The following is a 24,213-nucleotide window of genomic DNA, read 5'->3' as shown; positions in this document are numbered from 1 at the left end:
CTCACCAATGCCTTATACAACCTCACCACAACATTCACCATGCCTACCTAAGAAAGTTGTGCTAGTATCGGAGAGAGTCCAGAGAATGATACTGGGAATGAAAGGGTTAATGTGTGAGAAGCATTCGGTGGCTCTGGGCCTGTACCTGCTGGAGTTTAGAGGAAAGATGGAGGAATCCCACTGAAGCCTATTGAATATTGAAAGGCCTATATAGAGTGGACATGGACAGGATGTTTCTAATAGTGAGAGTCTAGACCAGAGGGCACAGTCTCAGAATAACAGGAACAAAGATGAGGGGAAATTTCTTTAGTCAGAAGGTTGTGAAACTGTGGAATTTGTTGCTATAGAAAGCTGTGGATCCCAAGTTATTGGATATTTAAGCAAAGGTTGATAGAATCTTGCTTAGTAAGGGCATCAAAGGTTATGGGGACAGTAAAAGGTCTAAAAGCCAATTTTCATTAACCAAACGAGGTAAAAAGAATGAAAGAAATCATAGTGTATTGTATGGAGCTCAGAAACAAACTGAAACAATGTGAGAAAGCACAGCCAGGTTCTCAAATGGGCTGTCTTGCTAGTGACGCTTCCAGAGACGCTACTTTTAAATTTCCACTCTAGATCAAACAGTCTCTGAGACAGCACAACCATCCACACTCCAAAGAATGACAGGATGGACATGACATGGACTCCACAGTGGCCCCTAGCGACTTACATGAAGATAACAGTGATGAGACAATAAGGGCAATAAGTGCTCAGACACCCTGTGACTCTTCATGAAGGACAACTAAAAGTGTCTCAAACATTAAAGACAGCATTGTGTACTGCACCTGCATTAGGATTCCCTGATACAGGTAGACCATTTACTCTGTATGTCAATGAGAAACATGGCAGTCTTCGCTCAAGAACATGGAGACCTGCAGCATCCTGATGGTTATTACTCTGCTAAATTGGATAATACAAAGTTAGGGAGGAGTCTATGTTTGCAAATAGTTCAGGTTAGCTATCCAGCAGTCGTGGTTGTTTCTAGTATGGTGCTTGTTCAAATTTTAAATGTTCAGTGGGTGGGGACAGAAGACACTCACTACCAGTAAATAAGTTACCTATTTATTTACAGACAAGACAAACACCAAACATGCGGTAAACCTTTCAAGTTGCACTCAGTTACAATACTTACTTAAAGCGTGCACCCTGGCCCTCTTACTCCAGCACATTTCCACTGTTTCCATGGCACCACCTGTGGCCTGGTTCACGGTGATCCAGAGAGCGAAACAGACCAGGTGCTCTCAGCTCGCGAGATTTATGTTTTACCTGCGCCATGACATCATCAGCAGGTGCCAATTGGCAGCCAGAGGGAGGGTTGCAATGCGCTTAATATGGCCAATCCACAGCTAGCACAGGGGAGTACCACATTCCACAATCTACTCCTCAAAAAATGCAACACTGTGACACCGGTCCATAGACGAGTCTATTCCCTGTTATGATATGAAGAATTATCAAGCCATAAGTTGCTACCCAGTCTATTACAGTAGTCCACCAACTTACAAAGGTCTGTTTTTAACTTCAATTTACTGCTTGCAATTTACAATCTATATCAGGAACTGAAGACTGGTTCTTGCTTGAATTAATATCTGCTATATTCACATAACTCCAGAAAACTCATTAACTCCCTCCCCTTGACCCTTGGACACAAATCTGTCCAAGGAAGGCCAAACTTTAAGGATGATCTAACTAAGCAAGACAGCAAAAATGCTCTTCACTTCAGATCCCTTCCCCAATTATTATGTCTCTATGTGTACTGACATCTACATTATCTAACATCCCTAAGTGGCTATCTGCGAGACTGAGCAAAGAATGCAATAAGAAGTTCATGAAATTTGATCACATCTTCTTCTTGGACACACGTCCCGATTCCAAGCAGACTTTAAACTTCAGCTTTGTCATTCGTTTGCTTGTTGCTTCCTTCCCCACTGGCCCATTACAGTCTGAGCAAATCCTTATCTTCGCCCCTTCAGTCTCTGATGGCTAAAACCATCAGTCAGTGGTTGTCAGTGGTTACTCGGTGGGCAGGCGCACAGCAAGGTGACTTTGTTTCTGGTTCACAGGCAGCAGTTCACATTCCATGCCACAACAAAACATTATCGGAATGATCTGACCACCAATCTCTTAGCTTCTTTGATTGATTTCCAGGAGAGTTTGGGATGGATTCTATTCGAATAGCTGCAAGGACCTTGTCCTGCTGGCTCCCCTTCACAGACCTCACTTTCAATTACTACCACAACCAGGATGGGGTGTCTGCTTTCAGTCTGCCTTGCGATCGAGGCTCTGGAACGAATGAGGGGAGAAAATTGATGTCTCTGCTATAACTTCGATCCCTCCTGACTATTTTCCCAGTATCTTTCTATTCTGATCAATATAACCAACCACCTTCCTTTCAAAACCAGGCTTCATTATAAAGGACTGTCACTATTATATTTTAACACATTATTCACAGTTTGCTGTCACGCTCTCTCTGCGTCCTCTGCATTGGTATTTCTTTTTATTTGCATGTCCTCTTCAATCAGGAGGTTGATGGTCGTTATTTAAAGAGATTGTAAAGAGATTGTCATTGAACTGACTCCCTTGGTCTGCCTTCTCCCTTTGGTTTTCTATGGTCATCAATGGAGAATTCTTACCTGCATTTTACCCATACATGCTGGTCTGCAAACACATTCTACATTTGCATCCTAGGAGATAGCGATAACCTAAATCTTGGCTACCTATCTGCATTTTATGAGACACACACTGACTATGTCTCAACTTTGCAGAGGTCTGTCCAAAAGAACTAAAACTCCATCATTTCATTGGCAATACCCAAAATATACTGTATGTTATAAGCTTATTGAGCATTCTTGTTAAGAAAACCAATAGTTCAGATCACTCCCTAAGAGTTCCAATTTTCCTCTTACAACATAAATTTCAAAATCCCAATCTGAGTAAACACAAATCACCAATTTCCCAAAATGCCAAATCTTTCTAGAATGTGGGAATTTCATATCCGGAATAAAGACTCTCACATTTTCATCACCTTAACCTGGATTCCATACAGCCAGTGTGGAATCAGGGTTTCTTTCTTTCATTCCAAAGCAAAGAAATAAACAATTACAAACTTAACACACAGAAAAGACATAACAGCAATTGATGCTTGCACTTTGCTTCCTTCTGAAGATTCACAACTAAACTGAAAAATACCTGGAACAAACATTTAATATAGAACAAACACATTCCAAAGAACAGAGAAAAAGAGAAGATGCATGGAAGGGCCCTCATCACATTCACAATATTTCTTTGCGATTTCTTCTTAAGACAAGACATCCTGCAAGTTGATTGCACATCAGGTAACACAATCATTCTCTGAATAAGGGATTCCCAACCTTCTTATGCCATGGACCAATACCATTAAGCAAGGGGTCCGCTGTTGCCAGGTTGGGAACCCCTGCTCTATATGAATTCCAACACCTCTCCAATACAGATTTAACAAGCACATGATAGATTTTGCACTCACTCACTCACTCGTGCATTCTCTCCCATGCGTTCTCGCTCTCCCAGGTAAACTCATGTGACCACACCTCCCACAACACTTTTTAAACTCAAATGATTCATATTTTATTCTGGGGGGTGTGCGGAGCAAATGGTGAGCTTCCCGCAGGGAGTGGGGCGGGAAGCCGTCACCCACCACCCGATCCCTGCTGCTACCACAGGTCCACCAGTGCGTGAACTCGCTCCAGCACCCATCCTCATCCCAGAAATGCAGCAAATGCGTGAGCAGAGACTCCGTTGGCTCCTGCCTGTACCTATCTCTCAAATCCGCCACCACCTTAGCGGAGAACTCTCCGAGGGTAGTTATCTCGGTGAGGCGCAATGTGCTACCCTCCCCAGGCCCCTCTCCTCCTCCTGCACCACCTCCCAGTCCACTGCCATGGAGCCTGGAAAGGCTATGGAACAGTGGCCCTCTTGCTGGGTGGGACCATGTAGCCTCTGGTCTAGCCTGTACTGTTGTGGCTTTAAAAGGGGAAGGGTGATCACTCAGAGAGGCAGCCCCCATCCTCTCTACTAACCTCCCTTCCCCATACTCACTACCTAACCAACTGTCCCTATCCCTCATCAACATGACGCGATCACCCCCCCCTCCCACAACATCAGGGCTCTGATCTTAACAGGGTCTCCGGTCACCAGTTAGCCTCCAACTGCTGAGCCTTTATTAGCCGACGGGCCACCTCTGTTCTCCTTTCTTTCTCAATCTTTTTATTATTATTAATAATGTGGACAAAATACAAATGATATATTATTTAAAAAATTACAAACATACAAATTCCATTACAGATGAAAAAAGACATAAACAATAGTTACAGTATAAATGGGTTTACCAAGACTTAAACCATATAGTATATGTATGAACATGGTAAGTCTAGATATTTCATAATATATGATATAAAAAAAACAGAAAAAAGAAAAAAATATATAATGCCAAATTATCTAATCTACTAATCTAATGACTAATAAAGAAGAAAAAAGAAGCAAAAAAAAGGAAAAAAAAAAGAAACGTTGGGAGAGAAAAAAAAGGGCTGTTTATAATATCTCACAAGAATAAATAATCATCAATGCCGTCACTTCCGGTCCTCTCAACATACATAAGCTAAAAGCTGGAAAGTCAAATGAACTTGGAACGGGGTCATATTACATCATATGAAAATATTGAATAAGTGGTCTCCATATCTTTTCAAATTTAATAGAAGCATCAAAAACACCACTTCTAATTTTTTCTAAATTTAAACATAACATAGTTTGAGAGAACCAATTAAAAACAGTGGGAGGGTTAATTTCCTTCCAATTCAACAATATAGATCTTCTAGCCATCAGAGTTAGAAATGCAATCATTCGACGGGCGGAAGAAGATAAATGCAGTGAGTCTAACATTGGTAAACCAAAAATTGCGGTAATAGGATGAGGTTGTAAATCAATATTCAAAACCGCAGAGATAATATCAAAAATATCTTTCCAATATTTTTTCAAAAGCGGACATGACCAAAACATATGAGTTAAAGACGTGATTTCAGATTGACATCTACACAAATAGGATTTATATAAGAGTAAAAATGAGCTAATTTATCCTTGGACATATGGGCCCTATGTACGACCTTAAATTGTATTAATGAATGTTTGGCACATATCGATGATGTATTAACTAATTGAAGAATTCTATCCCAATTCTCACTAGGAATAATAAGGTTAAGCTCTCTTTCCCAATCCTTTTTGGTCTTATAAAGGGGCTCTGAATGTATCTTCATAATTATATTATAAAGTTTTGAAATAAGCCCTTTTTGAAAAGGGTCTAATTCAAACAAACTCTCCAAAATATCTGAAGGCACAATATTTGGAAACGTAGGGAGTGCAGTACTTAAAAAATGTCTAATCTGTAAATATCTAAAAAAATGAAATCTAGGCAAGTTATATTTGTTGGATAATTGCTCAAAAGACATAAAACAATTGTCCAAAAATAAATCAGAAAATCTTAGCAATCCCTTAGTTTTCCAAGTCAAATAAGCTTGATCTATAATGGAAGGGTGGAAAAAGCAATTAAATACAATAGGACTATTTAAAACGAATTGAGTCAACCCGAAAAATTTCCGAAATTGAAACCATATACGTAAAGTATGTTTAACTATCGGGTTGTCAATTCGTTTTGGCAATTTAGAGAGAGCAAAAGGGAGAGAGGTCCCTAAAATAGAACCCAAAGCATAACCTGATATAGATTTAATTTCTAAACTCACCCAATGAGGGCCAAAAGATCCACCCCAATTTTTCAACCAACATGACAAATATCTAATATTAACTGCCCAATAATAAAATCTGAAATTAGGTAATGCTAACCCGCCTTCCTTCTTTGTCTTCTGTAAATATATTTTACCTAACCTGGGATTTTTATTCTGCCATATCTATGAGGAAATTTTTGAATCAACATTAGTAAAAAAAAGATTTCGGAATAAAAATTGGTACCGCTTGAAAAATATATAAAAACTTAGGTAAAATAACCATCTTAATAGCATTAATTCTACCTATTAGAGATAAAGATAATGGTGACCATTTAGTAAACAAGCCTTTAATCTGATCAATTGAGGGTAAAAAATTAAACCTAAATAAATCTTTATGGTTTTTTGTGATTTTGATCCCTAAATAAATAAGAGTCATTAACTAATTTAAAAGGTAAATTACCATATATTGGGACCTGTCTATACAAAGGAAACAATTCACTCTTATTAAGATTTAACTTATACCCAGAAAACTCACTAAATTGAGCCAACAATGATAAAACTGCTGGAATAGATTTCTCAGGGTTAGAAATGAATAATAATAAATCATCCGCATACAAAGATGACTTATGAATGCCTATCCCACGATTAATACCCAAAATATCCTGTGATTCTCTGATGGCAATTGCCAAAGATTCTAAGGCAATGTTAAATAGTAATGGACTAAGAGGACATCCTTGTCTAGTGCCCTGAAATAGGTGAAAAAAGGGAGATCTTTGATTATTGGTAAACACTGAGGCTACTGGAGTGTGATAAATCAATTTAATCCAAGAAGTGAATGTTGGACTAAAATTAAACTTCTCCAACACATTAAATAAGTAAGGCCATTCAACTCTGTCAAATGCTTTCTCTGCATCTAATGAAATCACTCATTCTGAAGTGTCATGTGAGGGAGTATAAACAATATTCAGTAATCTCCTCACGTTGAAAAAAGAATAGCGATTTTTAATAAAACTGGTTTGATCTTCTGAAATAATTTTGGGTAATACCTTCTCCAATCTGGATGCCAGTAATTTGGAAAAAATCTTGGAGTCTACATTCAATAAAGATATTGGTCTATAGGATGCACAGTCAGTAGGGTCTTTATCTTTCTTCAATATTAGAGAAATGGAAGCTCTATAAAAAGATTGTGGCAAATTCCCCAATCTAATTGCTTCTGCAAAAACCTTACATAACCAAGGAGAAAGAGTAGTGGGAAAAAATTTTTAAAAATTCTACTGTATACCCATCTGGACCTGGTGCTTTCCCAGAATTCATTGAGGAAATAGCCCCTTTAATTTCTACATCCGTAATAGGAGTATCTAATATTGAAAGATCATCGGATGATAATCTTGGGAAATTAAATTTCCCAAGAAAATCACACATGATATTACGATCCTGAGGGAATTCAGATTGATACAGGGAGGTATAGAAGTCTTGAAATGCCTTATTTATCTCATCATGATTAACTGTCAGATTCCCATTCTGCTGACGAATCTTAGTGATTTGACATTTAACCAAAGCATTCTTCAATTGACTAGCTCACAGTTTACCAAATTTATCACTATGTATATAAAAATCAGATCTGGTTTTCATTAATTGATTTTCAATCAGAGATGTAAGTAATAAACTATGTTCCATTTGAAGTTCAACCCTTTGTTTGTAAAGCTCCTTACTAGGAGTGATCGAATATTTCTTATCAATCTCTTTAATTTTATCGACCAATAAAAGAGTTTCCTTCTTAATGTGTTTTCTCAAACCAACGGAGTAAGAGATAATCTGTCCACGTATATACCCTTTAAAAGTGTCCCAAATTGTTCTGCAGGAGATATCATCTGTGGAATTAGTTGAAAAGAAGAAATCGATCTGCTCCTTCATAAATTTTATAAAGTCCGAGTCCTGCAATAAGGTAGAGTCAAATCGCCATTGTCTGGCATTGGAAACTGTATCCGTAAATTTAATAGAAAGTATAAATGGAGCATGGTCAGAGATAGCTATAATATCGTAATTACAACCGATTACCGATGGAATAAAACAAGAATCTACAAAAAAAATCAATTCTCGAATAAGAATGATAAACATGTGAGAAAAAAGAAAACTCTTTGTCGTTAGGATGCCGAACTCGCCAAACATCAAAAACTCCATTATCAGTCAAAAAGGAGTTAATACAAGTGGCCGACTTATTAGGCAAAGTCTGAATAGATGAAGATTTATCCAACAAAGGATTTAAACAACAATTAAAGTCACCACCCATTATTAACTTATATTCATTTAGATTGGGTAAAGAAGTAAATAAGGACTTAAAAAAAGTCAGGACAATCCACATTTGGAGCATAAACATTAACCAAAGCAATCTTTTTATTACAAAGTAAACCCATAATTAACAAAAATCTACCATTCAGATCCGAAAAGATATCATGTTGAACAAATGAAATAGAGGAGTCAATAAAAATTGAAACTCCTTTTACTTTGGCGTTCGAATTTGCATGATACTGTTGACCCCGCCAAAACCTAAAAAAGCGAAATTTGTCCTCCTTCCTCACATGAGTTTCTTGTACAAAAATGATATGAGCATTAAGTCTTTGGAATACTTTGAAAATCTTCTTTCGTTTAACCGGATGATTTAAACCATTAGTATTCCAAGACACAAAATTAATGGTCTGAGCCATAATTCTAAAATCAACCCTTTGGTATAGAAAGGGTTAACCAACTTGTAAACTCATGCACCCGGAAGAGGAACAAAAGTAAAGAGAGGACCCGGAAGTGATGACAACGCAGACATATTTGAAGTTCAAAAACAGCCCAAATGAAAAAACTAAAACAAACTGATGGAGAAAAAATAAAATTAGAAAACAGACCATCCCCCACCCCCCCAAGAAAAAGAGAAAAAGCCAAAATATGGCTTGAAAAAGGAAAGAATAAGACTAATTCTACCCCCATGTCAGCGGAAGACCACTCCATATATAAAGGATATATATATTTAAAAAAACCACCCCAACTTTAAAAATTAAAATCGCTATACTAAAAACCATACTTCTAAATATAGTTAGTTGTAAAAAATAAGAATATAGTCACTAAAAACTTATCAATTGGGCTATAGCCCAGACAAAACAAAAAATATTTAAGCTATGATAAGCGATGCTTTGTAGGAAGAAGACGAGAGAAAAAAAATAACGCCATCTTAAACAGAACCAAAAATCTTTTTCCAAAAATCACCATCTTAATCAAAAAGAATTCACCTTCAAATGGTTAAAAATATACCTTCGAAGGAACAAAATTAATAGTCAAGAATATAGTATAATGGTTAAATTGTATAAAACAGAGCAATTGATATGACGAAAACACACTTTAACTTAAATATAAAGTATAGGATAAACCTACACCAATAACCAGAGGTTAATTCTGGTTTAAGAAATTGAGAACCATCTTACACAATCAGAATCATTCATTTATTAGAGACTGGTGTCTGTAGCAGTAGGGAAGTTCTTCTCCAGATAACTTCTCGCTTCGGATATAGAAAGGAAAACCTGACGTGGAACATTCGGCAGAGAGATTCGAAGCTTCACAGGGTATAGGGGCGCAGGTTTCAGATTTTTCTCATAACATTCAGCCATCAGCAGTTTGAAAAGAAGCCTTTTTTTCATAAGATCAGGGCTAAAATCTTCAACCAAACGGAAGTAATGCTCTTGAAATTTACCATTCCTGCCCGCCGAGCTGCACAAATAAGTTGTTCTTTGTCGTGTACATAATGAAACCGGACAATTACAACGGAAGGTTTATCTGTAGCACTCGGTGATCGACGCCGAATTCTATGTGCGCGATCCAATAATGGAGTGTTATTTGGGAAAATCGACAGAAATGCTTCTTTTAATAGTTGAGCAAAATATTTTGAAGGGTCGTCTTTTTCTATGCTGTCTGGAAGACCAAGTATATGTAGGTTCTGTCTTCTGGACCGATTCTCAAAATTGACACTCTTGGCTTTAAGTGCTTCCACCAGTTTAATGGTCGAAATTAAATCCTGTTGCAGTTTTTCAATAGTCAAATCTCGTTTCTGAGCGTCTTCTTGCAGAGATGCGATAAGAGCTTGCTGCTGGTTAATTACTGAATCCGTCTTAACCATGTAATCTTGAAAAGCCTTTATATCTTGTTTAAAAAATTGTTGTAGTTCATCAAATTTTTTGTCCAAAACCTCCATAAACAATTCATAAGTTAATTGAGTGTGTTGTGGCGGAGCCTGCTTCTTTCCGTTACCGTTTAGATTGCGCCCAGGTTCTCGTCCTTTAGACCTGAGAGACATTTCTGTTTGCATATCTTCAAAAATTCACGACAAACTCTTAACAGTAAGTTCAAAAAAAATAACAAAGAAACTTTCGGTGTAGATAAAAATAAGCTGGATAAGGGTGATCAAAGGTTAAAAAAAAGTAAAGGTTATGGAGCGAATCCAAAACAGTACTCACTCCATGAGCGTCTCCCGCTGACTCCCTCTGTTCTCCTATCTTCTACTCCTTAACCTGAGCCTGCGCTGACTGGGAAACCTACCCCATGGTTTAGCACTTGCACTTTGTTTCTCAGACTATCTCTCTCTCCCTCTTCCTGTGAGATTCCCTCCTACTGCTGCTTTCCTAAGGCTGCCAGCAGCCAAAAAGCATCCCACGGTCTCCTCTACCTCATTAAGTACAGGCATGCTGCGGAGTCCCATTTTCACTCCGTGGGAGTCCATCATGTCTGACTAATCTACTGGCATCCCATAGTGCCCTAGGAGGTAGGCCAGACTCTCAAATCCGGCACTATTGTCAGCTTACCCCGGAACTGAGCACTCATTACGTTAGGTTTGGGGTGTGAGTGGGAGATTCCCTCTCTTGTTTTTGCCTTTATTAATATATATTAATCTGTGCAATGACTGAACCCTGCTCGCAGTGCCAATTGTTGTGTGATTTGGGATTTTGGTGAATGGCGACAGAAGGCACTCACTGCCAGCAGGTAAGTTACCTGTTATCCACAGGATGAAACAAACACTAAACATTCAGTAAGCATTCAAGTTTCTGAGGTGCTGACAGATATATTCAACATCTCTCTGGAACAGTCCATCATCCCCTTGGTTTTCAAGGCAGCAACCATCAGTTCAGTGCCAAAGAAGGCATCAGTAACTTGTCTAAATGACTATTGTCCAGTGGCATTAGCATCAACTGTCATGAAATGCTTTGAGTGGCTGGTCATGGAGCACATTAAAGTCTTTCTTCTGGCTACACTGGATCCTTTCCAGGCCGCTTATTGCTCAAATCGATCCACTGATGATATCAGAGCCTCTGCTCTCCACTCTGTCCTGTCCCAGGAGAATGGAGTCTCATATTGCTCGGGCAGCAATGTCTCCAGTCCCATTATGCTGAGTACCGGCGCTGCCCAAGGCTGTGTGCTCACCCTGCTGCTGACGCACGACTGTGTTGCAGGATTCATTTCAAACCGTGTTATCTGGTTTGCAGATGACGCAACAGTTATTGGCCTCACCGACAATGAAGATGAGTCAGAGTACAGAGAGGAAGTGTGGTGGACTGGTGTAAGAACAGTAAACTAAATCTGAATGTGGAGAAGATGGAATGTGAACTTTAGGAAGATGCAGATCAACCATCCCCTGCTGCACATACGTTGCTCCTCTGCAGAGAGAGTTAAGTGCGCCAAGTTCCTGGGAGTTTATATCATGGACGACCTCACCTGGTCCCTGAATAAGAAGGAACAGTAATGCCTCCACTTCCTGAATAGTCTGAGGCAAGTGAGGTTCCTCACAGAACCTCCTAACCCCCTATCTTAACAGAATTTTACAGGAGGACCATTGAGAGTGTCCTTTGAAGTTGCATCTCCATCTGGTATGGGAGCAGCTGAGCATTAGACCGGATGTCCCTACACAGGGCTGTGAGCCTGGCTGAGAGGATCACAGGGGTCTCCCTACCATCCATCAGGGACATTTATCAGGAACACTGTGTATGTTCAAGCACCCACCCTTCCAGCATCCTCTGACTTTCTACCATCAGGCAGGAGACCCCAATGCTTAAAGACAAGAACGGTCAGGATGGGAAACCGTTCCTTCCACTCAGGCCATTAGGCTTCTGAACTCCCTGCCGCATCGCATTCAAAGTGTCACTAGATAATTTGTACTGTACCCTGCAATATTCAGATTATGCACTTTACTTTGTTTATCTGTGCATAAATAATTTGTGGATTTAGTTCTTACTTCCCTAAGTTATTGTGCGTTATCTGTACAACTATGTGTTACACACTGGTCCAGAGAAACATTGTCTCATTTGGCAGTATGCATGTACTGTATATAGTTAAATGAAAATAAACTTGATGACTTGATTGTGCTATAAGGTTAATTATTACCATGTAAATTTTCTGGATATTAAAACTACAGATGCAGAGTTACAATCTTTCAGAGCATGCCCTAATTTATTTTCGCAAATTTAAAGTTAGAACCTGTTCTCATTTATCATCTTTTCATCTAATCTGTCTTGCACTTCATTTTGATTTCTGTTTATGATCTGGTATCAAATTACTGATTCTAACACTTACTGGCTTTGATTCCACACAGATTCACAAGGATTTTTCAGTCAAGGAGAAACAACATCACTGGTCTCATTCGTACCATGCTGGGGGCAGTATATCATGTTGACTCCCAAATTACCACAAAAAAAACATGAAAATGATCACAGGCAAGAATAAAACCCAGTTACCGTATGTGGTCACTGATATTCCATCGAATTCTGTGAATGAAATAGGACTTTAACTTCAGTGGTCTTCTCCTCATTAAACAATGAGGAAAACCTTGGGAAGATTTTCCATAGCTATGGTAACATGCCATTCTCTTCACTGGACAGAAAAGGAGCATCAGACAAACACCAAATGAGTGTATGCATAAAATCAGAGAAAAAAAATCCAAGACAATGTTAAATCAGAACACAGGAGATACTCATAATTAGAGTTCACTTTCATGCTGTAAAAGACAACATCTCTGAATGTATATACAGTATCATTCAAAGAAACTTAAAGCTTAAATGATAATGTTAAACATGTCTAAATTCTTAATATAATACAAATCATTAAATTAAGCAATTAAAGGTGGTCTTAAGAAGGTGTGGGAAAATGTTTTTAAATGACTTAAGTATGATTAGTTTCACAACAGTTGTTCCGTCCCATTGCATCAATGAGGAAAGACTACTTTCACCTCCTGAGACATAGCAGATAGACAGGTGAGAAGTCTGTAAGGAATGGACAATTAATATGCCTTCTGACCCTTGTTGAAGTCTATTCAGTTCAGTGCTGGAGCCACAGCATACTACTGTGCAAGATTAGACGACTGCAGTTGGAGATGTATACAATAATCTAACTTTTCAGACCAATAACCTGAAAACCCCGGTTCACATTGTTACTTGCGCAAAATCAAACTTAAAAATAATAGGCAGTAAACACTGTTGTTCATGACAACAGAGGTCGAGTTACATTCTTTTCATCTGTAATTCCCAAGACACCAATATCATTAAACAGATTTCACTGTTTTAAGTGGCAAAACAAATTGAAGTTTTAAAAAAAAATATGTATATGGTTGATCATTGACTCTGCTGTTTGTGGATTGTTAGAAATAATGAGTTGGTTGTTCCTAGGATATGCAAAATGTCTTACATTTGAGTCCGTGTTTTTCAAGGGGTTAAAAGAAAAGCCAAAAACTGGAAAGACTAGACAGTTCACTTTCTCCACCTCTGTTTTCACCTTTGAATAAGGAAACTTTTCTTTATCTCTTTCCTCCATATCTCGCTGCTATTTCTAAATCAGTAAATCCTCAACATTAGTGGTAACTGCCTTCAGATTTAAACCTTTCAAAACAATTAAATCTCCTGTTAACTATCCTCATTTTCAGATCATTATTTTTTGCATACTAAATATCCTTGTATACAAGCCTTCCTGATTCATCATCTCATTTGTAAGCTTTCATCTCCCGACAGAACATAAATTATATCAGACAATGGATAAAAAAGGCTGTGCTCAGTAGGACGTGAGTGCAAAAAGAAAATGCTAGAGAAAAGTCCATAGTAGTCCAAGAGGAAACCTGGAGTGTCCCATCGCTGAGATGGGGTTCAGGTTATTCTACGACTTGATGGTCATAGGAAGGAATAGCCGCTCCTTAACTCCGTGGTGTTCAACATCAGGCTTTTGCACCTCCTTTCTAGGCAGCAAGATGAGGGCACAGGCCTAATGTGGTGAACTACGTGTGCCTGTCTGGACACGCCCCCTGCCGACTGCTCCTGTGGCTCCTCCCACAGCCCCCTGTATAAAGACGATCTTAGCCTGGGCCAGACCTCAGTCTCCAGGATGTAGTATGGTGGTCACTCGCTGCTGGTTCCTTCTTCCAGTCAATAAAATCCGAAATCTCACTTTTACGTCTCAGAGTGTGTTATTGATGGTGCATTACCTGGATGGGCGGGGTTCCTTAATGATAGATGCTGCAAGCTTGAGGCAGTGCCTCCTGTAAATGCGGGATGGCCCAGGCTGTGTCCACTAGTCTCAGCACTCCTGTGTTCCTGTGCATTATAATTGCTGAATAGGGCCTGTGAGGGTAGTTCCTGCAGTGCACCCAATGCTACCCAGTTTTGCCTTGAGTTTAAATGAGGAAGAACAACCTCTTTTTCCTCACTCAGATCTATCAAGCTGATCATTAGCAATACTTTTAAAATATCCCTTATTATCTTCTTTTATGGCTACCAAGTAAACTACAAGAGCTCCAGGTATAACTGCCAGAAAGCCATCTCACATGCCAAGTGGCAATTCCAGACTAAACGTGCATCACTAAAGGACGCTTGATAGTTATGGCAGGGCTTGAATGCTATTACATCCTACAAAATGAAACCAGGTGACACAGGTGAGAACAAGGTTTTGCTCCCAGGTGAGCTCAATGCATTGTAAACTCACTTTGACAGTCAAAACGCAGAGGTACCTTTACAAACTCCCACAGCAACCAGTGACCTTGAGACTTCAGTCTCTGAGGCTGATGTCAGAGCATCATTCAGGAGGGTGAACCCACAGAGAGCATTCAGCCAAAATGGAGTACCTGACCAAATACGACAGACCAGTGCTGATCAACTGGCTGGTGTGTTCACCTCTCTCTCCGGCAGTCGGAGACACCCACCTGGTTCAAGCAGGCTTCAGTTATACCGGTGCCTAAGGTGAACGCAGGAACCTGCCTCGATGACTGTTGTCCTGTAGCACTTACATCCGAAGTGCTGAAGTGCTTTGAGAAGTTGGTGTTAAGGCATATCAACTCCTGACTGACTTGGATCTGCTCCAGTTTGCCAACCATCACAACAGGTCAACAGCAGTTGCCATTTCATTCACGCAACTTTGAAACATTTGGCCCATGATGATGCAGCCAATGGGATGCTCCTCATTGACTACAGCTTGTCATTCAATACTATCATTTCCTCAAAACCAATCAATAAGCTCCAGGACGTAGGCCTCAAGACCTCCTTGTCCAACCGGATCCTCCATGTCCTCGCCTGCAAACCCCAGTCAGTTGGGATTGGCAGCAACATCTCCACAAACACCATCGGCACTGGTGCACCACAATCTGTGCACTCAGCACCTTGCACTATCCACTTGATACGGATTACTGCAAGGCTAAGCTCCAATGTCATCTTAAACCAGCACAAACAAAACTGAAGAGGCTGGAAATCCAAACCAACACACACAAGATGCTGGAGGAACTCAGCTGATCAGGCAGCGTCTATGGAAAAGAGTAAACAGTTGATGTTTCGGGCCAAGACCTTCGTCAGGACTCATATTTAAGTTTCCTGGCTGAATCAAGGTTTGTGATGAATCAGCATATAGGAGAGCAATTGAAAATCGGGCTGAGTGGTGGCTCAAAAGCAACCCTCCAATTAACTTCAGCAAGACCAATGAACTGATTATTGATTTGAGGAGCAGGAATCCAGAGGTTCATGAGCCATTCCTCATCGGGGGATCAGAGATGGAGAGAATCAACAACTTTAAATTCCTCGGTGTTATCATTTCAGAGGATCTGTGCTGGGTCCAGCACATAAGTGCCATTACAAAAAAAGCACAGCAGTGCCAGTAATTTCATACACGGTTGCGAAGATTTGGCCAACTATAGATATGCAATGGAGTGTCCATTGACTGGTTGAATCATTGCCTGGCATGGAAACACCAATGCCCTTGGATGGAAAATTCTACAAGATGTAGTGGATACAGCTCAGTCCGAAGACACCTTCCCCACCAATGAGCACATCTACATGAAATGTTGTTGCAGGAAAGCAACATCTATCACCGGGGGTCTGCCAGCAACTAGGACATGCTCTCTTCTTGCTCCTACCATCAGGAAGGGGGTACAGGAGCATCAAGACCTACACCACCAGGTTCAGGAACAGTTCTTATCCCTCAGCCTTTAGCCCTTTGAACCAGAAGAGGTAACTTCACTCAACTGCACTTGCCCCGTCACTGAACTGTTCCTGTAGATTTCCACAAATAAACAAAGTGAGGCGTTTTATGTCTAATGAAACCCATAACACTTTTTATTGAACTCCAAAACCTGAAACACAAAAGTGTGCTAAAAATCCTTACGTAACAACGTCCTCCTGTCAGACCAGCCTTAAAGTGAAACCCCAACTCAATTCAGTGGTTGTGAGTTATGCACGTTTCTCCCAATTACATTACCCTATATTCCCACAAGCTATAGACTTGGTTTCAAGGGTGCTTCATCTCATCCTCTTGTTATTTACTGCTTAATTATTTATTAATGATTATTGTAATAATGAATAATTATTTTTTTGTATGCACACAGTTTGTGTCTTTTGCACACTGGTTGCCCACCTGTTAGTGCAGTCTTGCATTGATTCCATTATAGTTATTGGATTTACTGAGTATGCTCACACGAAAATGAATCTCGGGGTTGTATATGGGGACATACAGGTACTTCGGTTAAAAACTTACTTTGAACTTTTTGTTACAAGGAACTTCCGGGTGAATACGCCCTTATCAACATGGCCACCAGAAGACCCGGTCCTGATTCTCTCTGCCGGCCGCAGCAGCGGAACTTCCCAGCGTTCCTAAAGGACGGTGTCAGCCCTGGGCTCTGATTGGACAAAGCTGACGGAAGCGCAATTTTTGAATGCGAGGGGCAGGTTGGCATCGGATGACCGATAGATCGGAGAAACTTCATGTGGATTTTCGGCTACTGAGAATTTAATTTCTGCGCAATTTCTTCAAGGGATCTGGCAACCTTCGTTTTGGTAAGCTTAGCTCTGATTGTTTGCTTAAAGCAACCGATAGGGAGGGAGCCTCTCTGTCTGACTAGAAAGATCGAGTTTGTGACCGCCTTTTTGTATTTAAAATTTTGGGGAACTTGTACCAAGTTTGAGACCAACGGAGTGATTTTCATAGATTGTAATATCGTCTCTGACCTTCTCTCCTCTCCGTTTTAAGATAATGTGACGATGGTGTGCAGGTTTCTACAACTTTTTAAATGTACAGGTTTTTTTTTTGGTCTCATTTTGGGCGAGAAAGCAAATGTTAAATAAAACCTTGCCGCCGCCTTTGTTCCGTGTTATAGATTTATGAGCTATAACTTGTATCAATAGGTAGATTTTGCAGTGGTGTAAAGAGTCTGTCAGGATAATACAAGGATCTGAAATTGGAACCGGAGGGTTTTAAATATGGCATTCATAACTGTACTATTTCCCAATGATGATAAAAGTTCCTTTTAGAGAAAAAAAACCCTCCACTTTAGTGAAGTGTTAAATGCCCTTTCTTGGCAGCTTGCGACTCAATTAGCTTATGCTTTGTCCTTTTCTGCCCAAACGTTGTACAATTATTACGGAGTGCCAACGTGATATAAACTCTACATTTAAAACTAATCAAAAAATCTAATCAAGGTATATTTAAATTGCCTGGTTCCTGTTTTTGACAAGTACATCAATCCTTTCAATCGAACTTTTAGTCGTAAATCTATTTTCTCCACGACTCCTCCCACGCAGTTCTGCATATTCATTACTGGTTTAAACCCCAGCTTCGAACTAATGCAAGGTTTTGACTGGAAGATGGACGACTCCCAAATTTCTTGACTCTTGAGTTCCTCCAGCAGATATTTTTTGTTGCTCCAGGTTCCAGCATCTACTGCCTCTTGTATTGATACATTTTAATTCTCACCGCCTTGTTCTGTAGAAAGTCATCCTGAAGCATTCGTTTTCCTCACAGCAGAGGTTGAACATGGTTTGCTGAACACTTCCTGCCTTTTCCGTTTCCATCAGATTTTTAGCATTTGCAGATATTTATTTATGGATTGAGATGCAGCATGGAATGGGCACTTCTGGCCCTAGGGTGGTGGGAAGATGGGGCGACAGCACCCCACCATGGATAGGTCCTCTTATCCTCACCTACCACCCCACCAGCCTCCGCATGCAGCACATAATTCTCTGTAACTTCTGCCATCTCCAATGTGATCCCACCACAAAGTGCATCTTCCCCTATGCCCACCACATTTTGCTTTCTGCAAAATTATGCGACTCCCTTGTCTGTTTGTCCCTCCCCACTGATCTCCCTCCTGGCACTTATCCTTGCAAGTGGAAGAAGTGCTACACCTGCACCTACACCTCCTCCCACACTACCATTCAGGGCCCCAAACTGTCCTTCCAGGTGAGGCAACACTTCACCTGTGAGTCTGTCAGGGTCATCAACTGTATCTGGTGCTCCTGATGTGGCCTCCTGTTTACCAGTGAGACCTGACATAGATTGGGAGACCCGCTTCGCCAAGCACCTATGCTCTATCTGCCAGAAAAAGCAGGATCTCCCAGTGGCCACTCATTTTAATTCCACTTCCCATTCCCATTCCGATATGTCTATCCATGGCCTCCTCTACTGTCGTGATGAGGCCACACTCGGGTTGGAGGAGCAACACCTTGTATTCCATCTGGGTAGCCTCCAACCTGATGGCATGAACATTAATATCTCAAACTTCCAGTAATGCACCCCCCCCCCAACCATTCCCCATTCCCATTTCCCTTCACCTCCCTCTGGTGCTGCTTCCCCTTTCTTTCTTCCATGGCCTTCTGTCCTCCTGTCAGATTTCCCCTTTGCTAGCCTTGTATCTCTTTCACCAATTAACTTCCCAGCTCTTTACTTCCCCTATCCCCTCCGCCAGATTCTCCTATCACCTTGTGGTTCTTCCTCCCCAATTTCTTACTCTGACTCTTCATCTTTTTTCCCAGTCCTGCCAAAGGGTTTCGGCCCGAAATGTCAACTGTTTATTCATTTCCATAGATGCTGCCTGGCCTGCTGAGTTCTTCCAGCATTTTGTGTGTGTTGCAACCTTTCTGTCCGTACATTTATATTGATGTCTTAATGACTATTTACTCTTATCTGCAAATAAAAGTATTTCCAAAGTTAAAAGTAAATTTATTATCAAAGTACATGTGTCACCATATACAACCCTGAGATTCATTTTCTTGTGGGTGTACTCAATAAATCCATGGAACAATAACCATCACAGAATCAATGAAAAACCACACCAAATAGGGTGCCCCAACCAGTATGCAAAAGACAACAAACTGCAAATACAAAATAAAGCAATATTATTAAGTATAAAAAAATAAGCAACAGATGTCGAGAACATGAGATGAGTCCTTGAAAGTGAGACAATTTGTTGTGGGAACAGTTCATTGAGGGGCAAGTGAAGTTGAGTGAAGTTATCCCATCTGGTTCAAGAGTCTGATGGTTGAGGGGTAGTAACTGTTCCTGAACCTGGTGGTGTGAGTCCTGAGGGTCCTGTTCCTCACTCCTGATGGCAGCACAAGAAAAGAGCATGGCCTAGTCTGTGGGTGCCCCTGATGATGGATACTGCTTTCCTGCAGCAGTGTTTCATATAATGAGCACAATGGTGGTAAGTGCTTGACCCTTGATGGTCTGGGCCATACCCACTAGTTTTGATAGGATTTTCCATTCAATGGCATTGGTGTTTCCATGCCAGGCTGTGATGCAGTCATTATACTTTCCACTACACAACTACACATCTATACAAGTTTTAGATGTCATACCAAATCTTCACAACGTCCTAATGACGTAGAGGCGCTGTGTGCTTTTTTTGTGTTTGCACTTGCATGCTGGGTCTAAAACAGGTCCTCTGAAATAATAACACCGATGAATTTAAAGTTGCTAATGAGGACTGGCTCCTGGACCTTTGTTTTCCTTTTCCTGAAGTCAATAATCAGCTCCTTGGTCTTGCTGACATTGAGTGAGAAATTGTTGTAATGTCACCACTCAGCCAGATTTTCAATTTCCTTCCTGTATGCTGATTCGTCACTACCTTTGATTTAGCCAATGACAGTGGTGTCATCAACAAACCTGAATATGGCATTGGAGCCGTGCTTAGACACCCAGTCATAAGTGTAAAGTGAGTAGAGCAAAGGTAGAGCAGGATGAGATGTTGCCAATCCAAACTGACTGGGTTCTGCAAGTGAGGAAATAAAGGATAATTTTTCACAAGGAGGTATTGTGGTCAAGGAGCTTATAGATTAGTTTTGCCAATGTTATGTTTTGTAATTTCAAAACATTAAACTAATTCAATGGAAGACACATGAGTCTGAAGTGCAGGTTGAATTTCATGTTTACTTTAAATGAGGCACGCACATATCACACGGTAGCATGTTAATGTATGCAAATCACATACTTGTGGATATATCCTGTAATGAATTGTTTAAACAATTATTCAAACATTACTTAAATATAAATGCGTCACCCCTTTGTCTGGCAAAAGTGCCACAAATGAAGCTGCTTCACACGAGCCCATGGTATTACAGGAAAGGTACTGGCATGAGTAGAGCATTGGCTGACTGGCAGGAGGCAAAGAGTGGGAATAAATGGAGCCTTTTCTAGTTGGTTGCCGGTGACTAGTGATGTTCCACAGGAGTCTGTGTTGGGACTGCTTCATTTTTTTTGTTATATGGCAATCATTTGGATGATGTAGTTGTCGACTTTGTGACCAGGTTTGCAGACGATACGAAGATGGGCGGAGGGGCAGATAGTTTTGAGGAAGCAGAGAGGCTGCAGAAGAATTGATACAGATTAGGAGAATGGGCAAGTAATGGCAGATGGAATACAGTGTCGGGAAGTGTATGATCATGCACTTTCGTAGAAGAAATAAAAGCAGAGACTATTTTCTAGATGAACAGAAAATTCAAAAATCTGAGGTGCAAAAGGTACTTGGGAATCCTTGAGCAGGGTTCCCTAAAGAGGGTAATTTGCAGGTTGAGTATGTTGTTAGGAAGGCAAATGCAATGTGAGCATTTATTTTGAGCACTGAGTAGTTTTGGACTCTCAACTAAGAAAGGATGTGCTGCCATTGGAGAGGGTTCAGAGGAGGTACCCAAAAATAATTCTGAGATTGAATGGGTTGTCTTATGAGGACAGATTGGCTCTGGGTCTATACTCACTGGGATTCAGAAGAATGGGCGGGGTGGCGGGGGGGGGGAAGATCTCATTGAAATCTATAGACTGCTGAAAGGCCTCAATAGAGTGGATGTGGAGAGGATGTTTCCTATGATGAGGGAGCCTCGGGCCTGGGGGCACAGTCTCAGAATAGAGGGATGTCCATTTAGGAAGGAGAGAAGGAATTTCTTTAGCAATAGAGTGGTGAATCTGTGGTATTCATTGCGATAGGTGGCTGTGGTATTGTTAAGACAGGGGTTGATAGGTTCTTGGTTAGTCAGAGCCTGAAGGGTTACAGGGAGAAGGCAAAAGATTGGGGCCGAGAGGCAGAGCAGATGAAATGGTGGAGCAGACTTGATGGTCAAATGGCCTAATTCTGCTCTTGTCTTATAGAATGATTTCTCATGGTCTTATAGAATGATTTCTGAATTTCCACTGTGATTTCTGTGGAAAGTTTTCCCTCAATATAGCCCAAGCTAAATACTTTCATTTTTGACTGTGATTTCTGTTCCTCATCAGATTAAAAATCTCATTTCAGTTCCATCACTGTAAATACAAGAGAACAATATTGAAAATATCTTGTCTCACTTAGAGACATCTAGTTTGCAGTTTAAAAACATGCCTGCTTGGGGATTGACCAAGTTTTGGAACATCGCCAAATTGTATGAATTTGTGAAATGTGGGTACTTGGAGATAGGTTCTAATGAATTTCTCTCTTCAACAGGTGCTGTTGTAAACCAAAACCAAAATGTCATCCCTAAACTCTTCGGCTAAAAAAGAAGAAAAAACCAAGAATATTCAAGTGGTTGTACGATGCCGGTAAGACTTGGGCTGTGTGTCTGCGGATCATGAGAGTAACAAATTTTAATCGTGTTCATTAATTGCTGCAAATGGTGGTATCTAAATTGCAGTGTTTGATTGTATTTTACAGCCAATTTGGCGAGGTTTGGTTGCAATTTCAACAGTTGATGCCAGGTATCATATTAGCCATGAGTTCAGTGCTAGAGTGGTCTCGGGGTCATTTGGCTTACTCCTGCTCTTGTTTTATTGTTCTGATCTTACGAGGAAATTACGAGGAATGAGGGAAATTGCGTGGAAAGTGAAGGGAAGATGGGAATAATGGCTTTGAAGCAGGATATTTTAGGGGCAAAAAAGCAAAAAAAAGGTTTTATATTTAGGACCTCTAAGAAAGACATAATGGGTTTGCAACTTAAGGTGAATTTGTGGAATTGCCATATGAACAGGAAGTGCTGTATTGTTCTTTATGTGGGTCTCCAATCTACATTTTGCTACCTTATTGCACAACCCCTTCTGATTAAAATAACTATTAATTATCAATGATATTCTGTTTCTGCCTCTGCTCAGGACACCAGTGGAGACCAAAGTCTATGGAGCCACATTGTAAAGTCAATTTTACCCATCTCCTTAATCTAGTGCTAGGGGTAACACATTTACAATTATTATAAATTGAAAATCCCATGATTTTTTTTAGGAGAGAAAATAAATTTTCATTTGGAGATGATAATCTTAATTGACTTTTGCTTAAAGGTTGTGGGATGTTTATTTGCAACTTCTGATATGTAACCTTTAGAGCGGTACTCTTTTGACTATGTCATGTACAAATCAATGTGCAGATAAGTTTCGAGTTTCTTTTTTAATGGATGGTAGGGGCATATTGCCACAGCTGCATTTTTCCTTAAAAAAAGAAAATCCATATATTTGTAAAATTGACTGGGTTTGGGTGTAATATGTGGTTTATCCACAAAATAGTTTATCATACACTTCTTGGAGCATAATATTATTCCAACTGTTACCTATTTTGGTCACTTCCTTTTTACTTCTGCTTTCTAAAGCCAAGTTTAAAAATCCTAACACTTTTGTGAGCATAGAATTAGAGTACATTTGTTTTCAATAGCAGATAACTGGAGAAGGTCTTGGGTATTCGATTATGGTTTTTTTTTCAGCAGTCTCTGTTTAATATCCATTTCACAATGTTCTGTTGTGTGACTGGGCTTCTGTCCACAAGTCTAGACAGCTATGACAGGAAATGAACACAGCTTTTTTTCTAAAGATGTATGCATTTCTTATGCAAACACTAAAATGTCATTCAACACATTCTGTTCTTCACAGGCCGCTTAGTTCATCAGAACGCAAGTCAAATGCCTCCAACGTGGTTGACTGTGACCCAGTCAGAAAAGAAGTTGCAGTGCGCAACTTTGCACTGGGAATTGAAAAGAGTGCCAAAAGATACACATTTGACATGGTATGAACCTTCATATTTGCCTCATACAGAAATCAAAAGAAATGTCAAACTGAGTCCTGAATATACTTTGTTTTAATTTAGGTGTTTGGACCCACAGCAAAGCAAATTGATGTCTACAAAAGTGTGGTATACCCCATCCTGGATGAAGTAATCATGGGGTACAACTGTACTATTTTTGCGTAAGTTGACAAACCTTCCAACATCTAGAAATGGTTAAATAAGATTTCCCTGCTTCGAATGTGGCCTTTTTATCTTTTTTAAAAACTAGGATTCTTTATTTCTGTTCAATCTGTCGTCCCACAGTCAGATTCAGTTTTATAATTGCTGATGTTAGTCATGAGATTTGTTGTTTTGTGGCAGCAGTGCAGTGCAAGCATACCAAATTACTCCAAGTTACAATAAAAATATAAATAGTGCGAAAGAGGAATAACTCAATAGTGTTCAAGGACCATTCAGACATCTGACGGCAGAGGGGAATGTTCATAACACCTTTGGCTGTGGGTCGTTAGGCTTCTGTACCACCTCCCTGATGGTAGTAATAACAGGGAATGCTCTGGATTATGGTGGTCCTTAATAAGACGGTAGGACATAGAAGCAGAATGACGTATACTGCCTTTTAAGGATGTCCTCAGTGGGGGGGAGGTTTGTTCC

General features: G+C 40.1%; 1 protein-coding gene across 1 annotated transcript in view; it reads left to right on the top strand.

Annotated features, from left to right (window-relative positions):
* The first annotated feature begins 16,982 nt into the window (after window positions 1–16,982).
* kif11 (kinesin family member 11) overlaps window positions 16,983–24,213 on the top strand; it is a 36,595-nt gene continuing 29,364 nt past the window's right edge. Inside the window, exons 1-4 of the mRNA XM_059948059.1 lie at window positions 16,983–17,110; window positions 22,024–22,118; window positions 23,430–23,562; window positions 23,644–23,741. Coding sequence (XP_059804042.1) covers window positions 22,048–22,118; window positions 23,430–23,562; window positions 23,644–23,741 — 302 coding nt within the window. The 5' untranslated portion in view covers window positions 16,983–17,110; window positions 22,024–22,047. The remainder of the gene's footprint in view (window positions 17,111–22,023; window positions 22,119–23,429; window positions 23,563–23,643; window positions 23,742–24,213) is intronic.

Source organism: Hypanus sabinus, chromosome 22 (assembly GCF_030144855.1).
Source record: "Hypanus sabinus isolate sHypSab1 chromosome 22, sHypSab1.hap1, whole genome shotgun sequence".
In the NCBI taxonomy this organism is placed as follows: Eukaryota; Metazoa; Chordata; class Chondrichthyes; order Myliobatiformes; family Dasyatidae; genus Hypanus; species Hypanus sabinus.
This window is presented reverse-complemented; position numbering and strand designations above follow the sequence as displayed.